The sequence below is a fragment of the Dipodomys ordii genome, unplaced genomic scaffold (genome assembly GCF_000151885.1).
Source record: "Dipodomys ordii isolate 6190 unplaced genomic scaffold, Dord_2.0 Scaffold26, whole genome shotgun sequence".
Lineage (NCBI taxonomy): Eukaryota > Metazoa > Chordata > Mammalia > Rodentia > Heteromyidae > Dipodomys > Dipodomys ordii.
The window spans coordinates 7,685,156-7,709,700 of record NW_012267242.1 but is presented as its reverse complement, the minus strand read 5'-3'; the positions used below and the strand labels follow the sequence as shown (position 1 = coordinate 7,709,700).

Sequence of the window (24,545 nt, the reverse complement as noted above, 5' to 3'; positions counted from 1 at the left end):
CCTCCCTCCAAAAAAGAAAAAATTGAAGTTTTTAGGACTCAAATGACAGTTTAGGCATGGGGATGCAGCTCAGTGGTAGAATGCTTGCCTAGCAGGTACCAGAAGCTCAGTTTGATTCCTAGATTCCTCGCACTGTCCACACACACACACACACACACACACACACACAGGCCAGCTCCGGTGGCTCATGCCTGTCATTCTAGCTAATCAGGAGGCTAAGATCTGAATATAATAGTTCAAAGCCAGCCAGAGCAGGAAAGTCTGTGAGACTCTTATCTCCAATTACCCACCAGAAAACGGGAAGTGGCACTGTGGCTCAAGTAGTAGGGTGCTAGCCTTGAGCCTAGAGTTCACAGACAGCGCCCAGGCTGAGTTCATGCCCCACAAAAAACAACAACAAAAAACAAGAATGCATTTTACGTTCTTTTCATTCTGTCTTCTAAATTGGATATGCATTGCATCTCTGTCTGGACTCGAGTCTCAAGAACTCAACAGGCATTTATAGCTAAATGGTAAAACTTCCTTCTCCCTCGATTCAAATTTGGTATCTTCATTTCTTACATTGGAGGTACTCTTTGATGGAATTCTTGGCCTAATGTAGTTTGTCACCGTCCTGAACCACGACACAACTGCAACCAGTGCGGTTTGTCTCTAATTACCAGTGTGGGAGTTGCCCAAGAGCACGCAGGAAGGAATCAAATCTGATGACCAACCTGGCAAAAACACCAGGGGATTTTCAGACCAGAAGGGATGTTGATCTTATGAAAACAAAGCTGACAGTTCTGAAGACTATAGTGAGGCAAGTCGTTGAAAACCAAAACCAAACTGCTGTTAATTTGGAATTACACGGAAATACACGGAAGTGCGCATCCAGGCACCAGAAGCCTGCACCGAGCCTGGAAAAGGGAGAGCCGGGCCTTCAGAGGCGTGTGCCTACGGGAAGCTTGCCTAAAACCCGGGGAAGTGGAGTTTTCGGGCCGGCTGGGAGTTTGCAGGGAAAAGCTCGACGAAGCTGTGGTGCGCTTGCGCCGCAGTTGGAGCATGCTCAGTAGCTGAGGCGGCTTTGCCCTACGTCCGCTTCTGACCTATTGACTCCTGGAAAAGCGGTACTGGGCGCCACGAGGGACCAGAGGCTTCACAACGCGGGTTTCCTAACCCCCGAGGGCCTGTCTCCTGACGTCGTCGCAGATTTAGTCACTGTGAGTTTCTCTCGGCCGTGTCAGGGCAGGGCCATGATCCCTATCAACCCCCCTTCACGGATGAGATTCAAGGGATTTATGTTTTTTAATAGGTTAGATTGACTCTCCAAATAGTTCAATCTCAGATCTAGAATCTTCCCCTATAGGGTTTTTGTGTGTGTGTGTCGGCTGTGGGGCTTGAACTCGGGGCTTGGGCGCCGACCCTGCGCTCTAAAGCTCAAGGCAAGCGCTCTACCGCTTGAGCCACAGCACCACTTCCGGTTTTGTGGTGGTCTGAGATCAGAGTCTCAAGGACTTTCCTGCCTGGGCTGGCTTTGAACCGTGATCCTCAGATCTCAGCCTCCTGAGTAGCTAGGATGACAGGCGTGAGCCACCGGCGCCTGGCCCCCCCACCCCTTTTTGTTTATTAATTATACAAAATAGATTTCATTATGATATTAATATTTTGGCTACATGGATCCCCCCATTACTCTCTTGTCCCCTTCCTCATCCTTCCAGATTCTTTTCCTTTTCCCAAATAGACCCACTTTTGCTTTCATGTCTTTTAAATCTAGATTCTGAGTATGACAGACAATGTGAGATATTTGTCAGCCTTAGACTTTTCACTGCTCACATTTTAGTTGTTTATTTTATGCTCCTGAGTGTTTTTGCTTTATTGTAAAAGCAACAAAACAAAACTAGACTTGAACTTATTTCACCCAAACTTAGAAAAATTTAATCCTAGCACTAAATTCAAAATAGAAAACAATCTGGTTTTTTTTTTTTTTTTGTCGGTCCTGAGGCTTGAACTCAGGGCCTGGGCGCCGTTCCTGAGTCTCTGTGGTCAAGACTAGCGCTCTTTGAGCAACAGTGCCACTTCCAGCTTTTTCTGAGTAGTTTTTATTGGAGATTAAGTCTCACAGATTTTCCTGCTCTGGCTGGCTTCAAGCAGCAATTATGAGAGCTCAGCCTCTTGAGAAGCTAGGATTAGTAGTAATAGCAAATATTCTTTAGGTTACCATTTCTCAATTTGTTGGTCAGCATGATTTGAGTTTTCCTGGAAACCTAACTACTATATATATATGCGCATATGTATATATATATATACACATATATATACATATATGTGTAATTCTTTTATTAAGTTGCTACAAGCCCTTCTAAGAGGTTTCCCCTTTGCACCTGTGGAAAAGTGCTCATAAACAGGCTCCTCTTCTTACCTATGCTGGCCGTTTGCCCTTTCTGGTTTAGTTTGCTTTCTTTAATAATCAGTAAGGTTGAACATTTCCTTGGTTCATTTTACTATTGTATTATTTTTACATATTGATACATTGGAGACTTTTACAAATTAGTCATTTGTTTAGTATATAATGGATTAAAAAATAAATTTTCCATTTTTTTTGCTTATGGCATTTTGTGTATGTAGTTTTAGCTTCTGTGTAAACTTATCAGTACATTTTAATGAACTCTTAGTTTTGTGTTTTAAAGCCCTTTCAATTTTATAAAGCATCCTTATACTTTTATAGTTTTATTCTTTTAATTAAAATTCATCTGTTGACCTGGTTTTGTGCGCGTGCGTGTGCGCGCGCACTTCTTTTTTGTTTTGAGATAAGTTTGTAGCCCATCATAGCCTGAAACTAGAGATCCTCCTGTTTCTGTCTCCCCAGTACTGGGATTATAGGCATGTACCATCACACCATTGAGTTTTGTTGACCGAAAGTCAACTGGCCTGTAGTCTTAGGAGGCTGTGATATGAGGATCAAAATTTAAAGCCAGCCCTGGGAGGAATCATTTCCAATTAACCATCCAAAAAGCCAGAAGTGGGAGGTAATGTATTTATATTTATGTGATTCTAGTTCTTTGTCTCTTTAACCAAAAATCTCTAGCTAAAGTTTTACATCATATTTTGATAAAGAGCACAGGAAATATCTCTATTATTTTTCATTTTTCAGAATTGGCTCTGTCATGCTCACATTTTTTTATTTTTCCTGATGCCCTTGAACTTCAGCATTATTTGGCCATGTTCCAAATGATTTTAGTGTTTTGGTTGGGAACATGTCTGACATTTTTATATCCTTATCCTCATATGCTTACCATCTTCATATTGAATTATAGATACCTCTTCCACTACAGTCCTCTGCTCTACCAACTGAGCTGTTGAAGGACTCACTATAGCTACCTCTTCAAGGCTATGAGAAGTTGGTAATTTAATTCCTCTTATTTCATTCTGCACTAGTCCTCTGGCAGTTGTAAAAAAATTCTTTGAATGGATGAAGGTTAGGTTAATTGCCTTGTGAGTTGTATAATCTTTTTTCTTCCCATATTTACTCCCAAGCTTTCAGCCCAGAATATTGAGAAATAACTTGGCCTATGATTCAGGGTCATATTGGTTATCCTGTTACATACTTATGGTCAAAATACCTTTCCAGAATATATAGTAAATACCTTTCCAGAAGATATAGTAACTCTTTTCCTTACCATTCTCCTTTGTCCTTGCAGGATATTCAGAAATACCAATCATTTTTTTTTTGGTCGGTCGTGGGGCTTTATAGGGAAGCAGATATAGTTAGAGACATGTTAAACTAGATAAACCAAGTTCAGGAAAGCCAAGTATCACCTTTTTGCTCACATATGAAATCAAGCCTTTAAAAAATATATATATATATACACACACACACACACACATATACACATGTGTGCACACATAAATACATATGCAAACCCATATGCATCATATATGTGTATAAAGTGAACATGTAAGTAACTGTGGGACTGTCTGGGATTGCCAGGAGGAACAGAAAGAGAGAGAATGATGAAGGATAAATAATATTGAAACACATGGTGTGTAGGTAGAAAGATAGCATAAGGAAACTCACTGAGAGCTGTTAAACAATAATGGGGTAAGGAGGACTGGGAAACAATAGATGAGGTTAGTCTGACCAAATTACTATGTATGCATGTGTAAATTTCCATGGTAAATCTCTCTAATTAATATACCCTGAGGAAAAATGAATCACAAGAAAATATAATAGGCTATTTTGGAGGACAGGTACTAGTGGGAGAGGGGAACATGGCCAAGGGAGAGGGTGAATGAGGTGAATCTGACTATGCAACTTTGTATTCACATATGAAAATAAAACAATGAAACCTGTTAAAATTGTCTTAAGAAAGGAGGAGTGGAGGGGCTGGCAAGATGGCTCACTGGTAGAGTGCTTGCCTTGCATGCATGAAGCCCTGGGTTCGATTCCTCAGCACCTCATAAGCAGAAAAGGCCAGAAGTGGTACTATGGCTCAAGTGCTAGCCTTGAGCTGAAGAGCTGAGCAACAGTGCCCAGGCCCAGAGTTCAGACCTCACAACTGACAAAAAAAAAAGAAAAGAAAAAAAGAAAGAAAGAGAGAAAGAAAGGAAGAAAGAAGGAAGGAGGAGTGGAAATGGAAGGAGAGAGGTGAAGGTGATAAGTTTAATCAAGGGTACATTGTGTGTATGTGTGTATGGAAATGACATTGAAAGGCTTACAACTAATGTATGCTAATACTGATCTTTTAAAAAATTACAATCATTTTAATATTGGCAGCTAGTATTATTTCATGGTTATAGAGTCAGGTGTTTTATATGTTCACTTAAGAGGCTCTATTATCAATTGCCATTACAAGTTCAGGCACAGAATTCAGGCCATTTTCTCAAGGTTACAGGGCTATTATATGCTAGAACCAGGATTGAAACAAAGATAGTGGTTAATCGCTAGTAGACTACTGGTGATCACTGCGCTGTAGGATTTTTGTTTTTTTGAAGGTTTTTTTTTTGTTGTTGTTGTTTGTTTGCTTTGTCAGTCATGGAGTTTGAACTCTGGGTCTGGGCGTAGTCCCTGAGCTCTTCAGCACTACTTCTGGTTTTCTAGTGGTTAATTAGAGATAAGAGTCTCAATGGACTTTGCTGCCCTGGCTGGCTTTGAACCACAATCCTTAGATCTCAGCCTCCTCAGTAGCTAGGATTGTAGGCATGAGCCTCTAGTACAGGGCTGCTTGTTTTTTTAGTACCATACATTAATTGTTCAAGGAGGGATCATTGTTACATTTCTTCACATGTAAGCTATGGATCCTGTTCAAGTACTCCCCAATCTCCCGATTAATCTTCACCTTCCCTGCTTCTTAAAACAATTTCAAGAGGTTTCATCTTTCTACTTTCATGTGTGCAATTAAACAGCACAGACCATATTCATCCCCATTCACCTTCTTTGTTAGCTGGACCCCTCTAGCTGCTGCCAATGGTGCAGTTCATGAATGGTAGTATTTTAGGACCCAGAAGGTGTAAACAAGATAGAAAAGGAAGTACCTAGAGTGTTACTTGAACTGCCTCCAAGTAAGAGGAAGTTAACACACCTGTAGCTTGTGTTGTTCTTAGTCCGCTGGAACATTGGAAGGTAAGTCATTCTCCTTTGGGACCTGGGAAGGGACAATATTGGAAAGGTTAATAAGAATGTCTGGCAGATTTTGTGTTTGGATAATATCATTAACTACATTTTCTTTATATTAAGAACAAACTTAAATCTATTTGTTAAGCAAAAAAAAAAATTAGCAAATCTCTTAGGTCCAGGAGACAGTGACATTTCATAACTAATTCAGAGTGGACCAGAAAAGTACATACTTCAGAAAGAAATGGTAGAAATATTTCCTTATTTGCCAACTACAAGTGATTTGTGTAATCTCTTTATAAATCGTTTCTCTCCTTTACATCTAACCTCGTTTGTTCATGTTCCTTATTAGTGGATGTTCTAGTTTGGAAATGTAGGATACAGGTTGTGAGGAAAGTCATAGGCAGAGTACCTGAAAGATTTTCTTTGGAAGTAGAAAGCACCAGGGATGTAGCAGGCTTAGGAGCAGGAAGTGGCTTACTCATTCCTGAGCCTCACAAAGCTCAAATGATTGCTTAATTAGCTCAAAGGTAACTGATACCTGTGCAAAAGTTTTAACACCGTGAAGGAAAATAATCTTCCTGTCACAAAACAAGTCTTATATACCACAGAAACTCAAATGAGCATGCCAACACCTTAAAGTGTTCTTTGTGTTTAATACTTTTTCTGGATCCGGGATGTAGCTAAGTGGTAGAGCGCTTACCTGGCATTTACAATATCCTGGTTTTGATCCCTAGCATGGGGCAGGTGGTTTGAGTGAGTGTCTGGATAGAACAAAATAGTTGCCAGATACATGGCTGGTTATGGACATAAAGGAGTCAAAGTGTCCATTAAGCCCAGTGTTGCTGGCTCAAGCCCTTTAATCCTAGCTACTTAAGAGACTGAGATATAAAGGATCAGAATTCAAATCCAGCTCAGGCAGAAAAGTCCTCAAGACTCAACCTCCAAAATAACCAGCTAAAAGCCATGTTGTAGGCATTGCTCAAGTGATAAAGCACCAGCCATAAAAAAAATCATGTGAGGGCTGGGAATGTGGTTTAGTGGTAAAGCGCTTGCCTTGCATGCATGAGGCGCTGGGTTCAATTCCTCAGCACCACATAAGCAAAAAGAAAAAAGCCGGAAGTGGCGCTGTGGCTCAAGTGGAATAGCACTTGCCTTGAGCTGAAGAGTTGAGGGACAGTGCCCAGGCCCAGAGTTCAGGCCCCATGACCGGACCCCCCAAAAAAAATTATGTGAAAAAAATGTCAAGCTATTACTCCTGTATTCTATTTGTGGTGTTACTTAATTAGCAATGACCGTAAGTACTTAATTAGCAATGACCGTAAGTACTTTGTTACATGTGTAACACCCAATACCCAGTATGTCAAGAAAATTAATGTAGCTGGAGGAGAGGAATAGGACTCAAGTGGTAAATGTTTGCTTATACCATGAGCAAAGCCTTGTATTCAATCCCCAGTACCAAAAAGAATGAGAAAACAATGATCTAGCCTGATTATGACATAAGATAAACAATTTAAATATTATTAAGAAGTCCATTTTTATTTATTCATTTATTTTTGTTGGTCATGGCACCTGAACTCTGGGCCTGGGCACTGTCCCTCAGCTTTTCAGCTCAAGGTTAGCACCCTACCACTTGAGCCACAGTGCCACTTCGGCTTTGTCTGCTTATGTGGTGCTGAGGAATCAAACCCAGGGCCACATGCATGCAAGGCAAGCACTCTTACCACTGAGCCACCTTCCCAGCTCCTCCATTTTATTTTTATCTTAATTCCAGTCAGCTACTGGTCACATTGTGGTACTACATATTACTGTACACCAATTTCAGTTCCATCTTTTGAAGACCTTCAAACACTTGGCTTATTTACTGTTTCAGTTGTTTTCTTAATTCTTTTAGAGCATGGGCAATAGAAAGAAATGCTAAAAAGGTTAAAAGGCATGTCATATAGTCAGAAATTGGTAATAGAGGTTGTAAATTGAAGTATATAGTATTTTTTATGTATAATATAGTCTTTATACAGAGAAGATAATATGTTACCTTATTGTGGTGAAATAATGTTGACCTGATTTTATTTAGGCATGGTAAGAGTTTTTGTTTTGCCATGCTGGATATTCAACCCAGGGCTTTATACAAACTGTGTACGTGAGCTGTATCTTCAGCCAGAGCGTTTTTCCTTACTTGGGTTTTGAGACAGGATTTTGCTATATTGGTGATGCTGGCCTGGAACTCAAAATCTTTCTGCTGCAGCCTCTGGAGTGCTGGAATTATAGGAGAGTGTCCCCATACCCAGCCACCTGAGGGGATTTTTTTGTTGTTGCTTTTGTTTGTTTCCCTCAGACTGGTTCCCAATAAACATGCTGAGACAGAGATACAGTGCAAGAGGTTTATTAGGAAATTTTTTGGCATCATGTGCAAAAAGGAGAGGAAATATTGGGTTAGGAGGTGATGTCAGCTAAGACCTCAGTTGACCTCATTTTGTTTTTTTTTGCTTTGCAATGCTAGGGATCAAACACAGGTTTTGTGCATATTAGGTAAGCATTCTACCATTTAGCTACAATGTTCATTCCTCTTCTTTTTAAACTCTTGTGCATATACATTTGAATTCTTGGTGCTATTCATACTTCTCTAGTACTTAGCAGTTTTGTATATTTCTTGTTGTGGGATTGTTTCTTTGTTGTTTGTAATAAGGTTTCCCTATGTAACCCCCGCTGACCTCAAACTCAGTATGCCTATCTCTATCCCATAAGTGCTGTAATTACAGGTATGTACCCCTACCACTGGATTATATTTACTTTTATGTTACCTTACCTAGAACTCACCAATATTAATTTCTCAAAGTATTATACTTTAAGCCCTGAAGCATCTTTCACAGCACATTACATACCATACACACAAAACTTTCCTGTGCTAAGCGGCCTGGTGTGGTTTTACTTGTACTTTGAAATTTCCCATCTATGAGAAGAAAAATGTTATAGGATTTGTTGAGAGAGTTAATACTGAAATGGAGTTTTTCCAAGTCTCCTTTACTGCATATTTATTCTGTTTACTGAGTAGAATAAATAAGCTCTTAATAAATAATTATTTTACTCAGTTAATTGTGATAGTCCCAAGTAAGTATTCAATAATTATCTGTTGAACTGGGTTCACATAAATGGTACTATTAATTAGGCTTTTAAAGTATGTGAGCTGGGCGCCAATGGCTAATGCGTATAATCCTAGCTACTCAAGCGGCTGAGATCTGAGGACTGCAGTTCAAAGCCAGCCTGGGCAGGAAAGTCCATGAGACTCTTATCTCCAATAAACCACTGGAAGTGGCGCTGTGGCTCAAGTGGTAGAGCACTAGCCTTGAGCTGAAGAGCTGAGGGACGGCACTCAGGCCCAAAGTTCAAGCCCCATAACCAAAAACATAAAGTAATGTGATATTTTTCTTGATTTCTTTTCAGAACTGATCATGGCATCCAGTCATACTGTGCTGATGCGGTTGGTGGCTTCATCATATGCCATTGCTCAAAAGGCGGGAATGATAGTCAGACGAGTCATTGCTGAAGGAGACCTGGGTATTGTGGAGAAGGTGCTGCTACTCTCATTTCATTTCCTAACAGCCTGAATTCTATTCTTTGAAGTTTGCATAAAGGATTTTATAGTTTGGATAAACATTAATAATAGTTAGAAGAATAGCCGGGCGCTGGTGGCTCACGCCTGTAATCCTAGCTACTCAGGAGGTTGAGATCTGAGGATCGCGGTTCAAAGCCAGCCCGGGCAGGAGAGACTGTGAGACTCCTATCTCCAATAAACCACCAGAAAACTGGAAGTGGCACTGTAGCTCAAGTGGTAGAGCGCTCGCCTTGAGCTGAAGAGCTGAGGGACAGCGCCCAGGCCCAGAGTTCAAGCCCCCTGGCCGACAAAAAAAAATAGTTAGAAGAATAGCTCCCTGTTGGAGATTGCAAGATCTTTAGTTCAATGAGCTTTGTATCTGCTTTGCAAATGACTTCAGGACTGGGAGTATAGGTTAACTGGCAAGCATGGGCTCTGCCAGGGAAAGAAAAAGAGAGGAGAGGGAGGAGAAGGAAAATGACTCCACACTTTTTCCAAGATCTTTATATGATATGCCTCTGACCAAAGGCTAGACTCAAGGCTACATCAGTACAGAGATGTAAAAACAAACAGGATTCCCTTTTATAATGCTGGGGGGAAAAAAAGCAACAAGAAGACTATCTTTTTTTAGAAAAAGCTAAAGACAATTTGGTTTTAAGGGTTTAAATGGTTAATAATGAAAGCTTCTAAAACAATACACAGAGTTAAAATGCTAGTATAGGATCAGCAAAAGAGATACCATAAACTAGGTTAAAAGATGAATTTGTTTTAGATATGTGTTTGACCAGTCATAAAGTATCCTTGGCACTTGTATTTTTCAAGTTGTATATCAATAAAACATGATAGGCAAATTATGCCATAAGCGTAGAGCTTTCTATAAAGTCTTTAGAGTTTCTTGCATTTCTCAAAACATGCAGTGGTGTAACTGAAAAGATTAGTATCAGTTTCTTGTTAACTGATACTCTTCCTTCCTACCACATTTTTTGGTTACTGACTCTCTGTTTTCAAAATTATTCCTGTTTTAGCTGACATGCTCTTGTGAGATTAGTTTGAGAAAAAGAGAACGGGAAGGAAAGAAAAAGAGGGAAAAAAGTAAAGAAAACACATTTAACAAGTTTGTCAATAAAATGTAACTATATAGCTAATGTATCAGATCACAGGGTATGTATTCAAAGTAGTTGCAGCATCTGAGAAAAGTGGAGTCAATTCAATACAATATACAGGAATAATTATATAAAGCCCTATATTTATGTTCCATAATATGGGATAGATCTTAAAATCTATTTGAAAAGACAAGTTTCCACTGACACATGTAAGGCAGTACAGCTGCTTTCAGAATGCTGCTAATCTTGCTGCCTTTTCCTGGTGCGGGGCCACAGCTGCACTCCCTACACTGTCTTTTCTTTTTGTAAAATTTTTCCTTTCCTGAAAAATCAGAAAATGAGAAAAAAATAACAAGCATTAAATAGAAATCAGAAATCACTCATCACACTTACCATTGTTAATATTTTGGATAATTCCTTTCCATATTTTATTTTTTCCTTTGGCATCACTTACTTTCCTTAAATTGATTTTATGTTGTCCAGCTTTGTGGCCCAAAGAGCTAATGAGAATAGAAATACAGAGTCCAAGTTAGAAAGACAAGTAATAAGCCAGGTGCCTATAGCTTATACCTGTAATGCTAGCTACTCCGGAGGCTGAGATCTGAGGATCATGGTCCAAAGCCAGCCTGGGCAGGAAAGTCCTTGAGAAGCTTATCTCCAACAAACCACCAGAAAACCAGAATCCCCACAGCCAATTAAAAAAAGAAAGGAAGGAAGAAAGGAAGGAAGGAAGGATGGAAGGCAATATTATACTTGTCCTCTCTATTGGCTAAGCACTTCCAGTATCTATTCTGTTAATAACCTTATTTTAAAGAAAACAGAAAAATCAGATTGCTGCACAAGGTTTCCAAAATAATGAACTCTAATACTAAGTTGATATAAGGAAAAGGACATCTGTGTCTTAGAGAAGAAAGGAGTTGGGATAGTGTTCCTCATGTAATTAAATGAATAGCTACCAATGTATCTACACACACACACACTCAAACACACAGAGGTAGTCTTCAAAGGTGACTGGTAATTCATCTTTAAGGTCAACAACTTGTTTCAATTTAAAATAAGTTTTATATAACATATTTATGGAGCACTACTGTGTAAAGAGGCATAGTTATTTAGAGAGTAAGCTCTTTTGTGAAGTTAGCATTTAGCAAAATAACGCTTTCCTTGAGATAGCCTGCAAAAGTCAGTGCAGCATAAGAGTGATTTGCAAGCAGAGAGTCTGGCTCACCTGATATAGTTGCTGGTCTTCCAGGAAAGTTATGGTATCATTTGCAAAACTGTCCATTGTCTTTCTGACTACCTGAATGTAGATTGAGTAGAGTGCCATAGGTGGTTTATGTATTAAATTTTATTATAATTCAGTTTATTATCCTATTCCTATTTTACTTTATGTTCTGTGAATCTAAAAACTAAGTGTAATGTAAAAGAGATAGACGTTTGTGCATTTAGAAATCAGGATTTATATTCTTCGTTACAGACCTCTGCAACAGACCTGCAGACCAAAGCTGACCGATTGGTACAAATGAGTATATGCTCTTCACTGGCACGGAAATTCCCTAAACTAACCATCATAGGAGAAGAGGTAAGAGTTGTCAGGGATGTAGTATTTTAGGGTTTTTTTATTATTATTTTTTTGTTGGTCATGGGGCTTGAACTCTGGGCCTGGGCACTGTCCCTCAGATCTTCATCTCAAGAAAATGAGAAAAAAATAACAAGCATTAAATAGAAATCACTCATCACGCTATCATCGCTAATATTTTGGATAATTTCTTTCCAGATTTTATTTTTTCCTTTGGCATCACTTACTTTCCTTAAATTGATTTTACGTTGTCCAGCTTTTTGTCCCAAGAGCTAATGAGAATAGAAATATAGGATCCAAGTTAGAAAGACAAGTAATAAGCTGGGTACCCATGGCTCACACCTATAATGCTATCTACTCTAGAGGCTGAGATCTGAGGATCATGGTTCAAAGCCAGCCTGTGCTCTACCACTTGAACCACTTGAGCAACAGCACCACTTCCGGCTTTTTCTGCTTATTTGGTGCTGAGGAAACTAATCCAGGGCCTCAAGCATGCGAGGCAAGCACTCTACCACTGAGCCACTTTCCCAGCTGATGTATTTTTTTTTAATCTTTGTTCTATGGATTTATAACTGACCTGTCATTGATTTATCACAAGTATTATATCTAATGTAACAGAAGTAGTGATTATGGTTCTTGAAGGAAGTATCTCATTTTAAGATATTTTGGTCCATTTTTAGTCCAGAAATTTCAATTCCTTAACCAGAGGAGATATGTTTACTTTTGGAATTATTGTACTCAGCATACAAACTATGACATGGACAGAGGGGCTGCATGTAAAACTCAGTGGTAGAGCATTTACCTACCATAGATTTGATCCTCAGCACACAGAAGAAAAGATGAGCAAATTTAGGTGTAAGCAGTATCATTTAGGCTTAAGAGCACTTGACTCACGTACGTGAGGCTGTAGGTTCAGTTCCCAGCACCAAAAAATAAAATAGAAAAAACAGGAAGAGTTCTAGAACTGGATGGGATGTAATGACTACTGTTGTTTGGTTTAAGTTTGTTTTAAAATCAGACTTACTCTGGGCTGGGAAGGTGGCTCAGTAGTAGAGTGCTTATCTCATATGCATGAGGTCCTGGCTTTGATTCCTCACCACCACATAAGCAGAAAAAGCTGGAAGTGGTGCTGTGGCTCAAGTGGTAGAACACTAACCTTGAGCTGAAGAACTGAGGGGCAGTGCCCAGGCCAGAGTTCAAGCCTTACAACTGACAAAAAATAAAATAAAATTAGACTTAATTGCATACTTGTAAAAGAGTAGAATAAGTTGGATTTTGTTAGTTTTCTGTTGTTTTGTTTTTGTTTTGAAACAAGTTCTTCTTAGATAGCCCAGAATAGTCTTGAACTCAAGATCCACCTGCTTCAGCCTCCCAGTGCTGAGATTAAAAACATTCATTACCATGCTAGCTCTAGGATAAATTTTGTTTTACTTTGTTTTGATTTTTTGTTTTTCAGGGCTGGGGATTGAACTCAGGGCCTCGTGAATATATAAGTACTCTACCACTGAGCCATGTCCCCAGGGTTAGAGTAAGTTTCTGTAAAATAAGCTTATGAAGTTAAATTTTTTTTAAAATCTCTTTTTAAACTCTGTTCAGGGACTGGGATTATAGCTCAAGTGGTAGAGCACTTTTCTAACAACCTCAAGGTTTTTAGTTGAATGCCCAGTAATAATATTTTTGTACTAAAAAATCTCTCTCTCCCTCTCTCTCTCTCTCCCCCCCCTCCCTTCCTTCCTTTTTCACTCCAATCCCCCCATCCCTCCTTTCAAGTTGTGACCATCAAGTCAGCTTTGGTAGGTCACATACGGTTTTTGCTTTAGGGATTTTAATTAGGTTTACTTTCAAAGCTCTATTGACATGAATGTAAGTTGAAAGGACTAGTAAAAGTTGTGATGCTGCATTAACACAGGAGGTACTCTGGGAACACTAAACAGTAACCGTCAGTGTTGTTTCTCCCACAGGACCTACCTTCTGAGGAAGTGGATCAGGAGCTGATTGAGGACGGTCAGTGGGAGGAGATACTGAGGCAGCCGTGCCCGTCACAGTACAGTCGGATTAAAGAAGAAGATGTAAGCTCCACTTTACAGTTTTACATTATACTCTGTTCATCTGGGACTTTGTTCTGTGTTGTGGAAGATATAGAAAGTGAGACAGTTTGTAAATTCCATCAACAAAAGGCTCTCACCAAAAATGCATGTGAAGTATAATTTCAGTGCTTCATGGCCGCCTACTCTGATTCATTCAAAGTCCTAAGCAGATGCTATTTATTTTCTTTATGTATTGCTAATTGTATGAACTATTCACTTTTTTTTTTTGCTTATGTAAATTGTATCTTTAAGGTAACCAGACTTTTTTGTTTGTTTTAATCTGACAACCATACCTGGTTCAAAGCATTCTTGGTGCCTCTTTGAAAATTCCCCTATAGGACCATCTAGAGCTCAGTATGTTCACAGCATTGTGCCTAGTACTCAAGTGACAACAAAATGTTGTCAGTTAAATATCTCATATTGCAACATTTCTTATTTTTTGAGATACAGTCTCACATCTAGGCTAGCCTAGACCTTGTAATCTTCCTGCCTCTACCATTACTTTTTTGTCTAAATGGAGCTAATTAATCTATGACTATAGAATTTTTAAGTATTTTACTGTTACAAAACTGATTGTGTTAGTTTAAGGCATCCAGTTTTCTGGTGGCTAATTGGAGATAAGAATCTCATGGACTTTCCTGTCCTCGCTGGCTTTGAACTTCAATCCTCAAATCTCAGCCTCCTGAGTAGCTAGGTTTACAGGCTTGAGCCACTGGTGCCTAGCCTACCTTATACTTTTTTTTAAATAAAAAATGGCTTTAAACTTTATATCTATTTGGGGATTGTATACCTGATTTGTGTATTTCCTTTTTCTTCATTTTTATTTTATAGCTTGTAGTTTGGGTTGATCCTCTGGACGGTACTAAGGAATATACTGAAGGTGAGTGTCTCTTGTGTTTATATTACACTAGGATATGGTGTTTAATTGTGTACATATGATATATTTTATATTAGATGAAAAGCAGGTATCTTTATTGTTTGTTTTATTTTGTTGGTTGTGGGGTTTGAACCCACTGCCTGAGAGTCCCTGAGCTCTTTTGCTCAAAGCTAGTGCTCCATTTCCAGGTTTTTTGAGTGGTTAATTGGAGATAAGAGTCTCATTGGGACTTTTCTGCCTGAGCTGGCTTCAAACCACAATCCTCAGATCTCAGCCTCCTGAGTCTCTAGGATTACAGGTGTGAGCCACCAGTGTCTGGTTCCAATTCCTGACTTTTTACTGCAAAAATAACTTGTACTGTGATGAGTCATAACACAAAAGAAGTATAACTGATACCTCTTTTTCATAGGTCTTCTTGATAATGTAACAGTTCTTATTGGAATCGCTTATGAAGGAAAAGCCATAGCAGGAATCATTAACCAGCCTTATTACAACTACCAGGTACTACTATCTGTAACACAAAAATGTTAACTAAATAAGCATACTGTGGTATGATTCCAAGTGCCATCTAGTCCACTGTTTTCTAGCATGTTTCATGAGCAGTCATATGGAAAACTTTTTAAAATGCAGGTCCCCAGGTTATACTCTAGACTTACTGAACTAGAACCTCTGAGGGTGTTGGTACCAGGACTGTATTGTTATCTATAGATATTAATATTTGTATATTTATATAGAGAGACTCTGTTTACACTGCATTTTATTATTTACTACTGAAGTGCAAAACTTTGGGAATCACTGATACGGTTCTTGATTATCTGAGTCATCAAGACACATGGTTTCTAGGTAGTTCTTGAAGCAATTGAAGGAATGAACCATGTCAGCCAAGACAAGACGCTAACCATGTTGCTATCTAGGTAATCCTGTGTAGTACCTAATTAGAATCCATGTGATAATGAATTAAATATGCCCTTGCACTCTTTTTTCTTACTTCGTCTCTTCTAATCTCTTTGACTGCCCATTATATTGTGTCTTCCTTAGATGCAGAAGATTAGTGTTACTTTCAAACCAAGAATACACTATTAAATCATATTAAATTTTAAACAAAATTATTGAAATAAAATACTTGAGGTATTTGCATTAATATGACTTTGATAGACCTTTGGAGAAACAAAGTAAGCAAAGATGATTACTTCTTCAATTTCTAATTTGAAACGAGGATTCATGTTTACTTCTAATATAAATTTACTTCTAATATAAATTTGCTTTTTCCTGCTGCTTATTTATAACCATATGTTTCTTCAGACTTACCAAAATAGTTGTATATTCTTGGGAAAGTCTTTCTTTCTGAATTGCTTAAGTGGCCATTAATTTTTATAATATGACTTTATATGGGTACAGTATTATATGTAGACATAAGTATGATTTCCATATTCACTTTAAAGTAATTAATGGTTTAAAAGGGAGCATTTAATTCTTTAAAGAGACTAATGAATGTCACCTTTTATCAGAAATAAAGATCTAAATGCTTAGGATTTATTAATAATTTTCATCCCTTCTTTCTGAGATTAGAAAAAATTATATTCATCTTTCACAGAACAATGAAACGCAGAAGTTAAGGGAACACAGGAATGAAGCAAAGGTGAGAAATACAGCTAGGACTTGCCTAAACCACTAGGTAGAAAAGAGGTAGGCACTTGTGGTACCCGAGCAGCATTGTCCCTCCTGTGCACCAGCTCATTTTCTTCTGTTCAGCTCATTACCTCTCCCTTGGCAACATTCCCTTCTCTACTCTATCCTCTCTTTTCTTTCTCTTTGCTTATGCCATAAAATTTGTTTCAGCACATTGACATAGAAAGCTGGCTCAGCTGTGTGATATTCAAGGCTAAAGATTTCAATTTAGTCAGTCATGATCATCTTAAAGCTAAAACTTATCAAGAGCATAAGAGCTTACTATGAGCTCTAGACTCAAGGGATTCACATGAATTATCTCTTAATACTGAGCACACTCTGTAAGGAAGATATATCCCATTTTAAAGAAGAGGAAACTGGGGCTGGGAAGATGGCTCAGTGGTAGAGTGCTTGTCTTGCATGCCTGAGGCCCTGAGTTTGATTCCTCAGGACCACATAAGCAAAAATGAAAAAAGCCGGAAGTGGTGCTGTGGCTCAAGTGGTAGAGCTCTAGCCTTGAGCTGAAGAGCTGAGGGACAGCGCCCAGGCCCAGAGTTCAGGCCCCACAACCGGACCCCAAAAAAAAAATAAAACAGAAAAACAAACAAGAAGGGGAAACTGAGGAAATGAAGTTGCTAATAGCACCAATGGGTAAATACCAAATCTGGGGTTAAAAGTCAGGTCCAGGGCTGGGAGTGTGGCTTAGTGCTAGAGTGCTTGCCCAGACCCCCCCCCCCAAAAAAAAAAGAATATCAACTTTAATTGGCATGGTAGCATGTGCCTATAATCCTAGCTACTTGGGAGGCTGGGAAAGGAGAAACTCAAGAGTTCAAAGAGAGCCCAAACATCATAGTGAAACCTCATTATAAAAAATAAAAATAAATAAATACATGGAGAAAGCTGGATGCCAGTGGCTCATGCCTATAGTAGCTTCAGCTGAGATTTAAGGATCTCAGTTTGAACTCAGCCAGGCAAGAAGGTCCATGAGACTCTTACCTCTACAGAAGTGAAAATGTGGCTCAAGTGATAGAGTGCTCTTTGAGCACAAAAAATTCAGGAACAGTGCCCAGGCCCTAAGTTCAATTCCTAGGACTGACAAAAAAAAAACAAGGGGGGGGGGGAAGAGGAGAAAGAAAAGAAACAAAAATTAAAGAACAAAGGAGAGACACTTTTCAACATAGATGCGGTTAGATTTGGTTATAAATTTCCTAGAGTCCTTGGTCAGTTTACCTAAATGATACCAAATCTTATTTTCCTCTTCTTTAAAATTTGGATAATAATATGTACTTCCTTGGGTTGCTTTGAGGATTGGATGAGATAATACCTGTAAAGCATTTAGTTTGGTGTCTAGTAGCTGTATGGTATTGAGCAGAATATATTCCTGTCTACAGTATATGTACTATGTTAATACCATGTTTTGATGACTTTGGAATAATTATTTTATGTACTAGATTTATTTTCTCTGACATACAGGTTTTATTTTTCTATGTATCCACTTACAACAATATGGTTGAAAATTCTTTGCAAAGGAAATCACAGATTCTATGATTGCATTATCATCATTTACTGGTACAAATGTTAGTAAACTCTTAAGCATGACCTCATTTTTAGTTTTTTTTTCTGAGGGAGATCAGTCGTGGGGCTTGAACTCTGGGACTGGGCACTGTCGCTCAGTTCTTCAGCTCAAGGCGAGCACTCTACCACTTGAGCCACAGTGCCACTTCCAATTTTCTGGTGTTTAACTGGAGATCAGAGTCTCAAAGACTTCCCTGCCTGGGCTGGCTTTGAATGAGGATCCTCAGTTCAACCTCCTGAGTAGCTAGGATTATAGGCATGAGCCACCGGCACCCGGCCTGACCTCATTATTTATGGCTACTGTTTAATATCATCTTATTTACTTGTTCTGTCTCTGTGGCAGCAAAATACATTTTGACTATGTTTAATAACATGGTCCCTATTGTTTCTTAGATACTGAAAGTTATGATCAGTACATAGTGTTTCATTTCATAGACAATACTGGTAATAATGGCAATCTTCAGTATTACAAACACATCGCTGAATCATTTAGAAAGAAATCATAAGTCAATATATATTTCCTTTGCTGATGATTCAAGAATTCCCTTCAATACCTTTGATACTAACCAAAACAACAATGAGAATAATCAGCCTATTTTTTCAGGACAAGTTCTTTATCAGTGTTATTATACTTGTTTTTTTTTAATCATATTATCATGCTTTTATTTTTATAAATACCTTATATTTGAAATGGTCTAACTGTAACTAAATACTCCATTTATGACTGATATCTTTCGTCAGATAATTACAAGCTTTGTCCCCTCCTCTCCCTGCCTCCCACCTTCTCTACATAGGCAGGACCCGATGCTGTGCTGGGAAGGACAATCTGGGGAGTTTTAGGTTTAGGCGCCTTTGGGTTTCAACTGAAAGAAGCCCCTGCTGGGAAGCACATTATCACCACTACCAGATCCCACAGCAACAAGCTGGTCACGGACTGTATTAGTGCTATGAACCCTGATGATGTACTGCGAGTGGGAGGAGCAGGAAATAAGGTATGAAAAAGATGTGTCATCGACTCTTGAGTCTCAAACTTCTTTTAAAAGGTAGAATAGAGCTGGGCTGGGAGCACCTGCTTAAAAATATAAAATAATGGGGCTGGGAAGGTGGTTCAGTGGTAGAGCACTTGCCTTGCATGCCTGAGGCCCTGGGTTTGATTCCTCAGCACCACATAAGCAAAAAGAAAAAAGCCGGAAGTGGCGCTGTGGCTGAAGCGGTAGAGCGCTAGCCTTGAGCTGAAGAGCTGAGGGACAGCGCCCAGGCCCAGAGTTCAGGCCCCACGACCGGACCCAAAAAAAAAAGAAAGAAAGAGAGACCTACAAAGTGTGTGGGAGGAGGGAGGGCAGTTAAAGTTGACATCTTTCTTATCTGAGGTAACAGCCCATGACTCTTGCCAATGACCTTAGTTCTCAAGGACCTTCTGGATTATTTCTTAGCCCTTCAATAGAGTCCAAGCATAGACTTGTCTTCATCCTTTCTGGCTATTTCCTCAATTCTTTCATCCAGGCTTCTAGTCTCCTGGGAACAAATGTGCAATGGGTCAAAATTTCATCTACCCCCATAAACCCTGACCTTTTCTCATCTGATTTACACTGGATGTCATTATGATAACATCCCTCAGGTATCTCAGCATGCCTAAGTTCCACCCATCCCCAGATGTTTTCCTCTCCCTGTTTGCTGATTTTTCCTTCCTCACACCTCAGATTTCTTCCTTCCTTTCACCCAGTCTCCATTTTTCCTCGTCACAGTCACCCTACCTATATAACTTCTTTTCTAATACCTCCTCTTGTCCATTTAGTACCATAACTGAAACCTGTCACCCACCTTCATTGTTCTGTAGTTCACAGTTTTCTATTTCACTCCAGTCTTCATAATGACTAGAGCAAATATAAAAGATAAAAACTATATCTCTTCCAAATTCTTAGATGACTCCCCATCTCAACAATTTAGGATCCAAGACCAGTACAAAGAATGTGATCGGGCTGGGAAGGTGGCTCAGTGGTCAAGTGCTTGCCTTGCATGCATGAGGCCCTGGGTTCGATTCCTCAGCACCACATAAGCAAAAAGAAAAGCCGGAAGTGGTGCTGTAGCTCAAGTGGTAGAGCGCTAGCCTTGAGCTGAAGAGCTGAGGGACAGCGCCCAGGCCAAGAGTTCAGGCCCATGACTGGACCAAAAAAAAAAAGAAGAATGTGAAGCTTTCTATAGCCTGGCCCCTGTAGATCTCCAAGCCTCATCTCCTACCATTCCTCAACGCATACTTCTGCTCAGTGCCACTAAATACCATGCATTGCTGATAGATGCATATGCCATGCAGTACCTAGCACTGGGAAGGCTGATGTTTATTGAGCTGAGTGCAGTTCATAGTCTCCACTTGTATGCTTCACAAGCAATATTCAGCCATGTGTAGGTTTTTTAAAGGCATTTACTGATAATGATGAAAAATAAATATAGCTGGTCGTCAGAGGCTCATGCCTGTAATCCTAGCTACTGAGGAGGCTGTGATCTGAGGATAGCAGTTCAAAACCAGCCCTGGCAGGAAAGTGCATGAGACGTTTACCAAAGTAACCACCAAAAAGCCAGAAGTAGAGCTGTGTGGCTCAAGTGGTAGAGCACTATCCTTGAGCATAAAGCAGGACCCAGGTCTATGTACTGGCATAAACAAATAATTTAAAAAATTATAACAATGGATATAGTGGCATAGCACAAGGGAAGCTGAAATGGGAGGATTGTATGTTTGAAGCCAGCCTGTGCTACCTAGCAAGTTCCAAGCTGGCCTGAGCTACATAGCAAGACCCTGTCTCAGAAAAACAAATTTGGTGATGTAGATCAGTGATAGAACCTGCCTAGCACGTTTAATTCCTGGGGTTCTGTCTAGCATGAAAACAAAACAAAAATTTACTTAAGACAATAACTTTTTATGTGTATAGTATATGTGTGCTGGTCCTGGGGCTTGACCTCAGGGCCTAGGCACTACCTCTGAGCTTTTTCGCTCAAGGCTAGCGCTCTACCACCTGAGTCAAAACTCCACTTCTGACTTTTTTTGTTGTTGTCAATCCTGGGGCTTGAACTCTGGGCTAGGGCACTGTCCCTCAGCTCTTCAGCTACTGCTTGAGCCACAGGGCCTCTTCCAGCTTTCAGTTGGTTTATTGGAGATAAGAGCCTCAGGGACTTTCCTGCCTGGGCTGGCTTTGAATCATGATCCTCAGATCTCAGCCTCTTGAGTAGCTAGGATTATAGGCATAAGCCACTGGCCCTTCTGACTTTTTTGGTAGTCAGAGATAAAGAGTCTCATGAGCTTCCTACACAGGGCTGGCTTTGAACCCCAATCCTCAAATCTCAGCCTTCTGAGTAGCTAGGATTACAAGTATGAGCCACCAGAGCCCATCATAATACAAACATTTTAAGATGGAAATATATTCTTAGTATTCACTGAAACAAATAGTGACAAATAGAGTTATTCTTTGCCCCTGCCTTTTGTAATCAGGAACACTGATCACCTTTTATTTCCAAGGGGCATCATTCTACAAAACATTAGTTCCTTTTCCTTCCATTTGGACCTTTCTCTTTTGAAAAAGCTTTCCTTGGCAGTTTGTAACTTTTTTTTTTTTTTTTTTACAGTAAGGGCCCCTTTAAGAATTTGATGAGGGCTGGGAAGGTGGCTCAGTGGTAGAGTGCTTGCCTTGCATGCATGAAGCCCTGGGTTCAATTCCTTAATACCACAGAAGCAGAAAAAGCCAGAAGTGACACTGTGGCTCAAGTGGTAGAGCGATTGCCTTGAGCTGAAGAGCTGAGGGACAGCGCCTAGGCCCAGACTTAGGCCCCACTACTGACCAAAATGAATAAATAAATAAATTCATGAGCCAGTCACCAGTGGCTCAAGCCTGTAATGTAATCCTAGCTACTCAGGAGGCTGAGATCTGAGGATCACGATTCAAATCCAGCCCAGGCAAAAAGTACTTGAGACCTTGACCTCCAATAAACCACCATGAAACCAGAAGTGGCTCTGTGGCTCAAGTGGTAGAGCCCTAGCCTTGAGCTGAAGAGGTGAGGGACAGCGCCCAGGCCCAGAGTTCAAGTCCTACAACAGACCAAAAAAAAAAAAAGAATTTGATGAAAGCTTCATCTCCTCACCCATTAAAAATGATGCACCTGGTATAGTTCTAAACATATTAGACTTGGAACATTGGTTAGGTAGGGAAAAAAGGGTTTTACTCAAAAGTTTACAGCAGGATTAAAATGTCTTATGGTTTTCATAAATAGTACTGAAAGACATAATTGGTTATTTTATGTTTACTGAAATTTTCTTCCTTCTCTTAGTCTATTCTCTTAGTATTTGAAGTCTGAGATTTTTAGAAATAATTATTTTACCGTAATACAAAAAAAGTCAATTGAGTAGTGAAATTTGATAGCAAGTTTCTGTTTAGATAGTCATGCAAGCTATATCAGGGGCCACAATTGTGTGAGTGTTAAAAAAAGGTTGGGATGACTATTTAAAAGGTCATAGCAGGAGATTTGACTCTGAAGAACTGTGGAAGGACTTGTTAGACCAGTCAGCCATGCACACATGTGAGAATTACTGGTGTATTACTATATTGCCTACTACTTCCCTGTCCTTTACTTAATAATGGTCAGTGTTGAAGTTTAAAAATCTTAATATGACAGTAAGAAATAAAATAACAAAAAATAAAATAAACCTTTATCTAATTTGGTATATGATAAGAGGATATTTCAGATATCTTTCTTATATATTTTTCCCATTTTTTCTCTTTTAGGTTTCCATATTTTATTAAACATCTATTATTTCTTCATAGTGTTGATGTTATGTAAAGGCTTTAATTGAAATATGACAGAGGAACTGATGAAAAGTGCTCTTTAGGTATTAGCAGTTATTTTTTAATTTGTATCTCATCCATTTCATGTTGAGGATTAATTAATATTTTTATCCTTTCAGATTATCCAACTGATTGAAGGCAAAGCCTCTGCCTATGTATTTGCAAGTCCTGGATGTAAAAAATGGGATACTTGTGCCCCAGAAGTTATCTTACATGCTGTGGGAGGTTAGTCCATTTTATTTGGGAATAGCTTTTATATTGTAAAAATAGTTTTTACAGTATAAAACTATTATTAAGCCAGGCGCTGATGGCTCACACCTGTAATCCTAGCTGCTTAGGAGGCTGAAATCTGAGGATTGCAGTTCAAAGCCAGCCCAGCAGGAAAGTCTGTGAGACTCATCTCCAAATAACCACCTGAAAACTGGAGTGGCACTGTGGCTCAAGTAGTAGAACATTCACCTTGAGCTAAAGGGCTCAGGGACAGCCCAGGCCTAGGCCCAGAGTTCAAGCCCCATGACCTACAAAAAAAAAAAGTAAAACTATTATTAAGACATATTTTGGTAATGTTCACTATTCCTGGCATCATCCACTTAGGCTCTTATAAGCTGGTCTTGGTGAATCTTCATACCAGTGCTGAAGATCATAGTTAGAAATTTTTAAAAATCTGGTGGAAACCTAGTGCCTGTGGCTCACACTTTTAATTCTAGTTGTTTAGGAGGCTGAGATCATAGTATCACAGTTCAAAGCCAGCCAGAGCAGGAAAGTCAGTAAGATTCCTATCTCCAATTAATCACCAAAAAGCCAGAAATAGAGCTCTGACTCAAAGAGTTAAAGCACTAACCTTAAGCATAAAAGCTCACAGATAGCTATCAGGTCCTAAGTTCAAGCCCCAGGACCAACACAGACACACACACTGAAGGAAAATATATTACAGATATATTACAGTAAGATGATTTTTTTTCAGAGTCAAATACACATCCCTACACATATAAAATTAGTGAGCAATTCTTAAATATCTTTTATCTAAACCTTTATCAAACTGTTAATATTGGGCTGGGAATGTGGCTTAGTGGAAGGGTGCTTGCCTACCATTCATGAAGCCCTGGGTTTGATTCCTCAGTACCACATAAACAGAAAAAGCCAGAAGTGGTACTGTGGCTCAAGTGGTAGAGTGCTAGCCTTGGACGCAGAGAGGCTCAGGAACAGGCGCCCAGGCTCTGAGTTCAAGCCCCCAGGACCTATTAATATTATACAGTAAGCTGACAAAAACATTTTGAAAATGGGAATGGTGGTGATGGAGTATCAGAATTTGAAAAAAAAAATCACCTCAGAAGAAAAAAAACTAATTGAAAACTAAGAAATATAATTAGGAGAGTAGAACTCTAGTTAGCTTAGTTGGAGACCTTGTGCTTGGCATACATCAGGCTTGATATCAGTCCTCACCTCCAAGAAAAAAGAAATACAAATTGAAGATGCTTAATGAAGTCAATTTTAATCAGAGAAAATAATCTTTGTCCTTTTAGTTAAATTGCCCTTAAGAGTCTTAAATTTGGGCTGGGAAGGTGGCTCAGTGGTAGAGCGCTTGCCTTGCATGCATGAGGCCCTGGGTTCGATTCCTCAGCACCACATAAGCAAAAAGAAAAAAGCT

General features: G+C 39.3%; 1 protein-coding gene across 2 annotated transcripts in view; it reads left to right on the top strand.

Annotated features, from left to right (window-relative positions):
* The first annotated feature begins 1,034 nt into the window (after nt 1-1,034).
* Bpnt1 (3'(2'), 5'-bisphosphate nucleotidase 1) overlaps nt 1,035-24,545 on the top strand; it is a 24,509-nt gene continuing 998 nt past the window's right edge. Inside the window, exons 1-9 of one of the 2 annotated variants that reach the window (XM_013015374.1) lie at nt 1,035-1,199; nt 9,032-9,159; nt 11,760-11,864; nt 13,823-13,930; nt 14,780-14,828; nt 15,235-15,326; nt 16,420-16,464; nt 18,863-19,060; nt 23,017-23,122. In XM_013015374.1, coding sequence (XP_012870828.1) covers nt 9,040-9,159; nt 11,760-11,864; nt 13,823-13,930; nt 14,780-14,828; nt 15,235-15,326; nt 16,420-16,464; nt 18,863-19,060; nt 23,017-23,122 — 823 coding nt within the window. In that variant the 5' untranslated portion in view covers nt 1,035-1,199; nt 9,032-9,039. The remainder of the gene's footprint in view (nt 1,200-9,031; nt 9,160-11,759; nt 11,865-13,822; nt 13,931-14,779; nt 14,829-15,234; nt 15,327-16,419; nt 16,465-18,862; nt 19,061-23,016; nt 23,123-24,545) is intronic. The other variant, XM_013015375.1, reaches the window with a different exon arrangement.